This window comes from Antrostomus carolinensis, unplaced genomic scaffold (genome assembly GCF_000700745.2).
Source record: "Antrostomus carolinensis isolate BGI_N321 unplaced genomic scaffold, ASM70074v2 scaffold2017, whole genome shotgun sequence".
In the NCBI taxonomy this organism is placed as follows: domain Eukaryota; kingdom Metazoa; phylum Chordata; class Aves; order Caprimulgiformes; family Caprimulgidae; genus Antrostomus; species Antrostomus carolinensis.
In genome coordinates this window covers 19,215-26,702 of record NW_010327822.1, presented here as the reverse complement: position 1 = coordinate 26,702, position 7,488 = coordinate 19,215, and the positions used below count along the sequence as shown (strand labels likewise).

The window sequence follows — 7,488 nt, the reverse complement described above, 5'->3', positions numbered from 1 at the left end:
GAAAATAAGACAGCGGCAGTGCCCACCTTGCCCGACTTAAAGGGAGGAAACGAAAAAGGGGGGGCGGGGGAGGAGACGGACACGGACAGAACTGCAGCGAAATTCTCCCTCCTCCCGCTGCCCTGCCACGGGGAAGAGCTACAAGCATGGAAATAATGGACCTACCCACCCGTCTTCTGTCCAACTATCCCACAACACTTCCATACAGTCATCCCTAAAACAGTTTTAAAAGAGCATAGTACAAATGCAGTGTCTGGAAAAAAGCATGTGTTTTCTGTTAGTCTACCAAAATACCTTTGAGGACTTTTTTTAAAAAAAAATCTCAAAATACAAGCAATAAGCTGAAAACAAGGCTAAGACTCTTCACCTCTGCCATGGAACAGGTGAGACAGCGTGGGCTCCCCGGGACTGACTGCGCAGGCGAGGCAATGCCTTGGCACGGCCCTGTACAGAACTCGGAGAACTGTCCAGCTGACTGAAGCTCAGGTCTGGGTTTCAGCTCACAGTAGCACCTGTTCAGCTTCCAGTCCTAACAAACACTGAAAGTTAGGTGGCTATGACGAATTAATCTCCCCCCCAACCCTCGGATGAAAAAAAAAGTATTTGAGTCAAAGAGACATCCAAATATCTAGAAGGTGAGACGCATATAAAAACCCCTAATAAACCTTTAATTCGAGTTTGGTTTGGTTTTTTGTTTGTTTTTACAGGACAGGGTGACAAATTACAACAAACATCTGATTTTTCTCAAATGTTCAGGTATTATACACATTCCCATCTGTCTTGCAGGAAGGGACATTGGTCAACTTAACAGTTTAAGGTAAAATAAGCTGCATAATAGTACATATTACAATAATAAAATGTACAGTGTTTACAAGAAATATATTTTAGAAGCAAGATAGATGCATTTGCATCGAGGCGACCTTTTAAAATGCCACAACTATTTTTACATTCACTCTTGCAATAGGTCACAAGATGGGGTCACTAAGATTGGGTTAACAAATCACTATGATGCACATCAAATACAACAAAATCAGTTTATATACATATATATAATACATATACATGTATATTATACATATATGTATATAGTAAAACTCATCAAAATCTACCAGACCTGGCACAATCTACTTACCAACCAAAAATATGTACTTGTCCTTGGTAAGTAGAATTCTGCATGGCTGATTATATATTATATATACTCATTCATTAGCATCTGAGACATAAAACTGAGGATTTAAAATTTTTCGGTTAACAAACTCTCCAATAATAAACATGGTGCCCACAAAAGCACAAAGGTAAGGCACAAGAGGATTTTCTGTTGCAGAATAGTGTGCATCATGTTTACTTAACCGTAAGAAAAACGTGCATTATTTGTGCAAGTTCATGCTGCAAATCCATCGTATCTACAAAGTAAAGTGAATTTCAGTAAAATTTGTGGGACTGGTGTGGTTCCAGTCTCACCTCCTACAGGATATTCAGCTGAGTAATTAGATAAAATTGTTGTAGGAGTGGGGATTAGTAAAGCCAATAATCTTAGATTTGCAACTAAGCTTCTCAGCAGCAGTTTTGTACTTCTAGGTAAATGTTAGTAAATTTACAATCTTGGAATCACAAGATTTACCATCAGCTGTACTTCCAGTTTGCATCAGCCAAAATTTCTGCAAGGAAGTATGTACCTTTTAAAATTTTAACAGGTAATTGGTTCATTAAAACAAGTCATAATGTATTGGGAAAGTCACTTAATCCCAATGGTATTTTGTCACAGCCCTGGCAATTGTAGTAATAAATACAGCTTTTCACAAAATATTTATCCAGTATCTGCCAATTGCTTCTTTATTGCTCACAAATTTGAATTCATTACAATTGGTATCAGACCTTTCACACAAAATCATAGTCAGGTATTTTAATATAAAATCTATAAAAGATATTTAACCTGTATCTAACACTTTAAGGTATTTGGCCTCTTGTCATGGTACTGCCAAAACCATATAAAACATCAGGTTTTGAATAAAATAGGAAGCTTATTCACTGCTTCAATGCAGACATCATCACAGAACACAACCATTTTTGCCACCACCAGCATTTACATTTATATACAAAACCTAGTACATCCGCATTCAGTTTGTTTTCCCTCACACTTATACGCAACCACTGATGCCAGATTAACTTTCCCCATACCCAGCTGCAGAAAAAGATTCTTATACAGCAACAAAAAATTAATATTGACTGAAAAAGAAATTTTTTTAAAACTTATTCACCATCAGGAACTGTAGGTTGGTTGTTACAAAATACCCACAAGATTATTTCACAGGAAACTATGGAAATACAGGAAGTTGTCTTTTCTCCATGCTCTTGTATTATCAAAAAACACTTCTTGGTGCAAAAATACAGTCACCACATCTGCAAATGTATAATGAATTCGGTATTCCTCATGCAAAACTTAAATGCATTGGTTTACTACAGCCCCAGAAAACTTCCTGAAGCCATTTTTTCTCTTTTTCTTTTTTTGTCAGCTCAGTATTACTGCCTCATTGCTAAGTCCCTTTGGAAACAAGATTTCTGGAACGTTCAAACTTTTATTTAATTCATTAAAGTATTACATACAAAAAGCACTAAAAAAGGAAGACGGCAGCCAAACAGGAAAATTCCTGTTGCAAGTAACAGTCCTAGCAGTTGTAGAAAGTCTTCTCAGGAATTTCCCTGAGAATTAGTTGTGCCTGTCCGAAGACGCAGGTGTGACATAGAGTTCATGTGTTTGTTTGATGGCTTCAGTGGAGTGTTACAAGTAAGAGCCTGGGGAAAACGATGATGATACCGATCTAGTCGCAGGTATTTTACCGTTACCAGCTTTCCTATGAGGCAAAGAAACAGGAAGAGAGAAACCTTCTAGTTCAGTATTATTACATTTTGCTTCAGGACATAACACACAAAGAACACATCATTACACTGAAATTAGTTTATCAGGTGATGACTTCTAAAAAGATCCAGTTTTTGCTACAGCTCAATACTTTAGATACAAAACATTTCATTTAAAAGAACTCCAACTGCACCCACCTTCTGTCATTTCTACCCATGTTTTGTTGTAAACCCCCATTCCTTACCATCAAACCAAGAGCCATGTAATGCCTTGAAAGCCTTTCCAGCATACTCTGGAGAGAGACACTTGACATATACACAACCCTGAATTAAGAAAGAGAGGTTTTTGGTTGTTTTTTTTTAAACTCCAACAAAGATAAACAAAGCATTAAGATGTTACTGGAAAGACACTCACCTCACGTGAATTTTTGTCAACAGCAATATGAACAATTCCATCATTATCACTGCATTTCTCCAGGATTGCTTCTTGAATTGCTAGATGCCAGTGATCACCTATTTCCCTATGCAAACAATGAAAAATTTTTTAAACATTTACAACGATCTCTTTCTTCTTCACTGTGTTTGGTTTCTCTGTAACTTGACATCATTTTCTGTTAAATGCCTTTGGGACAGATTTAGTACTGTACCTACTGAGTATTCAGAAAATTGGGTCCTACGGTCCACTGCAGAAAATTCAACCCTAAGAATCAAAAGGAATAGTCTGCACTTGGAGAGGTTTGTCCTCCCCTTCCAGCCACTTGCCATCACCTTGCTGTCTGAAACTGCAAGCAGTCATAAACTCGTCTTTCCACACCTGCTCGGACAGGCTGACTGTTGTTCCAAGGAGAAGGCCACCTCTAGGCCGTTCCTACTGTAGTGGAACAAGAGCAGGGGAAGACAATGGCATAAAGGCCTCCGCCCCTTTCCGGTATCACGTCTACCAGCAGTCACAGAAGCAACATTACACGCCAGGCTTCAGTGGCTGAAGGAGCTTTTTAGCTATTCAGACACTGCTCATCACTGAAATAGCTGCTCAGTATCCCAAACAAAGCATCAAACTGCATTTGTCCCATAGGGTACTGACAGAACATTGCAATCTAGATCCAGAAATAAAAGTTATTAAAATCAGATTCCAATTTTGAGGGCTCTTCACAAAAAATATTGTCGAGACTAATCAATCTTTAGGTACATCATTAGAGAAGACAGAAGTCTATGTATTTTTGTGAAGGTCCTGCAGGAACTATATGGTCCTAATAAATAAATCTAAGCAGAGCGAAATCAATTTCAACAGCCTTAATACACCTTTAAGGCTGCCTGAATAGTCTTTACACAAAACACAACGAACTTACTCTTTCAATAATACTTTCAAGAGCTTTGGGCAGTTTTAAAGAGTTTTCTCTACATAAGGCAAAAATTCTTGAAAATTTGATCTACCTTCCTCCTTATTAATGAAAAAAAAAGTGTCAGGGAATGCAATGTACATAGGGAAGTTAATTGGTCAGGGACATTACTTAAATCTGTTGAGCAGGGCACTAACACACCACTTGAGGGACTGTGACAACATGGAATGTCAGATTTTTTCTGTCATTTGACTTTGACTGGTTAGAGGATCAGACTTTCCAGTTGATACCCCTTACACAGGCAGATCATACATAAACAAGCAAACAAAAGTGGGAGAGGGACACAGGTGTGCAAGGAAGATACAAATGAAGGTCCTACTGGGAAAGCGACTTCCCAGTGCAAAACATTTTAATAACCCTGCAGAAGTTAGGAGAAGATGCACCCTTCTCAAGTTGGAAGAAAAATGTTTTTAATTTACTAGATAGCTCAAAATTAAGAGAATATACAAGTCTCCTTCCCCTTCTTTAACAGTGTAAACAATGGTATTTTCTAAATAACGTGCTGTGCTCAGGATGTTAGGGAAATAAAGTAAATCCAAGTTGCAAAACCCAGGATCTTTAAAGGCCCTCTCCAACCCAAACTATTCTACGATCCTATGAAATCTTGACTTTGGTGCATTCCCTCCCAGCCCAGGCCTCATGTCCAGATTTTCTTGAGAAGCATGTTGTCATCAGCAGAAAGCCAGCTACCATAAGAGATCATATCGTTAAGAGTAGGCAATCATCTTTTCTGCTATGTATTCTTCCCAAACACTGAAGTCACTGCAATACTCCCAAGTGTTCATTTCCTGTTTGTGAATCAAGCAGAAGTGCATTCTCAGTCTACTCCGCTTTTTGTGTTTTGCAGACGTGGGACATGAAACATCACGAGTTATCAACTAACTTGGATTTTCCGTAATGAAGTAGGCTCCCAATGGGAATGACTTGCCCTTCCCTGATCCTGCACATGTATGTTCTATTAGATGTCAACATGAGTCTTGCAGGAATGTCACCCATGCTTCAGGAACCATTCTTTTTACTGATTTAGTGGTAGATGAGAAATGCAACAGGCTTATCCAAATGATGCTTAGATTTATATTTTAAAAAACAGGTTTGTGTCTGGCATAGTAAGTGCCTAGAACATACAACCAAGTTTAAGTCTGCTGCTGTGGTCTGAGGGTTCACAATGTCCAGGTTAAGTTCTCTGACTTTTAGCAGCAGAACAATGGTTATTTACCCTGTTTCCATTGATAAATACAAATTAACTGGTATACTCCCCAGGTGATTTTCAGGTCAAGAGAAGAGATCTCTATTATGGATGGCTGCTTTTATCAGCTGCTGGCATACTGCTGAAAAGTACTTTTGACTGAATAATGAATGACTGAAAAGTCATTTATCGTTAGTATACAATTGCTTGACTTAAAGAGCAGCTAAAAACTCATTTTGTTAAACATCCCTTGCACCCATGGCAATGTCAAAACCGTATTTGCCAATCTAATCATATACACTGGTACGTTCTCTGTGTCTTAGTTGGTCAGTGAAGGCATTCATCCCTTTCAGATCTGAGAAAAAGCATAAACCTCCTTCCTCTTTTGACACAAGCAGTTGAATAAAGTAGTTTGTCTTGCACTGAGCATTTTTTTGGTTTGTTTGTTTGTTTTTAAGATTACCCCAAGAGCGTGATAAAAAGTACTTCCTTAAGCAGCAGTCCTCTGCAAGACAGCTCATGGAAGACGAATGGCCTGGGAGTGTGCAATATGGAATTGGATGAAGAATCCCACTACGACTATAATCCAGCAGTCCAGTAACAGAGCTAGGTCAACTTCCAAAAGAAAAGGTCTACAAGAAGTGAATGTATTAGAAGCTGAACTGTTCAAAATATCTGACTGGACATAAGACACTAAAGAGAAGTGTCAAAAGAGAACAAATCCTAATCAATGAATGTGGGTTGGTTTGGGGTTTTTTTAGTGCACTTGCTGGGCATAGACTGGGTCAGTACTGAAAAACACTGAAGTTTACAGCAAAGATATAGCCTATAAAGGGAGAGTATTCTGACAAAAATAGCATCTCAGTTACTAGTTCCATTAACAGCAGCCATTTTGAACAGCTAACATTTTGAAACAAGAAAGTAACCAATACAGCATAGCAATATATATTACAGTGAAGCTTCAGGAATGGATTTATTTCAGCACTACTCAGGCTAACCAATATAGCTTATGAAGCCTCCTTTGTAGCAAGGACAATAAGGATGTTGATCTAGCCCAAAATTCTCAAACCTCATCTTTTAGTTCATCCTCTTACAGGATGCTCAATTTGCCTCATGAACAACGCCTAAAATGTCAGTCTTGCTTATCCTACTGCAACCTGAAAGTTATCAAAGAAGCCACAGCTGGGGTCTGTGCCCATGATGGTCATTAAGTCTTAGTCATTGAGAAAAACAGTTTTTAGAGTACTTCTCTATGTTAGGGCTAACACTGTCCTCAGCTAAATTAGCTAACAGCTTTCCAATTGATAAGGCAAGGAACCAAAGAAATGGAGTGTGGATAAAAACAGAGCTGAAGAAATATATCCAAGCTTTGCAATCACTTGTGTCCATACTCCGGTGACCCCTCCTACTTCTCGTTATTCCCTATTCTAATCAATAGCTTTTCTTTTCCACTCAACTTCTTATATTCATTAGTCCCATTTAGCATCTCCCTTTTACTCTGTAAAGACAGTATTAGCGTCTTCATTTTTCCTTTATATAATCACATAAGGGAATATACTTCAGTTTATTCAGGAGTTACTGAAGTCTGCCTCTGCACTGGACAAACCAGGCTCCAAAGATTACAAAGGATTAGCTGGCATAACCTATGTGTTAGTCCCCACCTCCTAACATGATCTAGTCCAGAGGCAATGGAGATATAACAGGACAGTGGGTGAAGCTTTAAAAGGCTACAAAAAAATATTCTTCCTTAACTCTAGGCACATGAAACAAGGCTTGTTACTTACTCATACACAGTATATAATTTAGAATATTTTATCTGAGCATTAGAAGACAGTACTCTGCACTAACTTGCTTAAGATCTTCCCACTGCAAAAATCCATTTGCTTCAAAACTAGGCAGTCACACTGTCAAAAATTATTTAAATTCAGCCTTTTAAATGCAAAATGTGCAAGCTCTGTAACAGTCTAAATGCTCCAGAATACTTAACAATACTTCAGAAACTTACAGTTTGTTGTTAGGCCACATGAGTGTCCCCTGTCAGCTGAT

General features: G+C 38.4%; 1 protein-coding gene across 1 annotated transcript in view; it reads right to left on the bottom strand.

Annotated features, from left to right (window-relative positions):
• Positions 1 to 2,501: 2,501 nt before the first annotated feature.
• Positions 2,502 to 7,488, bottom strand: part of LEMD3 (LEM domain containing 3) — a 22,352-nt gene continuing 17,365 nt past the window's right edge. The window contains exons 9-11 of the mRNA XM_010171999.2: positions 3,272 to 3,377; positions 3,102 to 3,180; positions 2,502 to 2,852 (exon numbers count right to left, since the gene is read on the bottom strand). Of these exons, the coding sequence (XP_010170301.2) occupies positions 2,689 to 2,852; positions 3,102 to 3,180; positions 3,272 to 3,377 (349 nt within the window). The 3' untranslated portion in view covers positions 2,502 to 2,688. The remainder of the gene's footprint in view (positions 2,853 to 3,101; positions 3,181 to 3,271; positions 3,378 to 7,488) is intronic.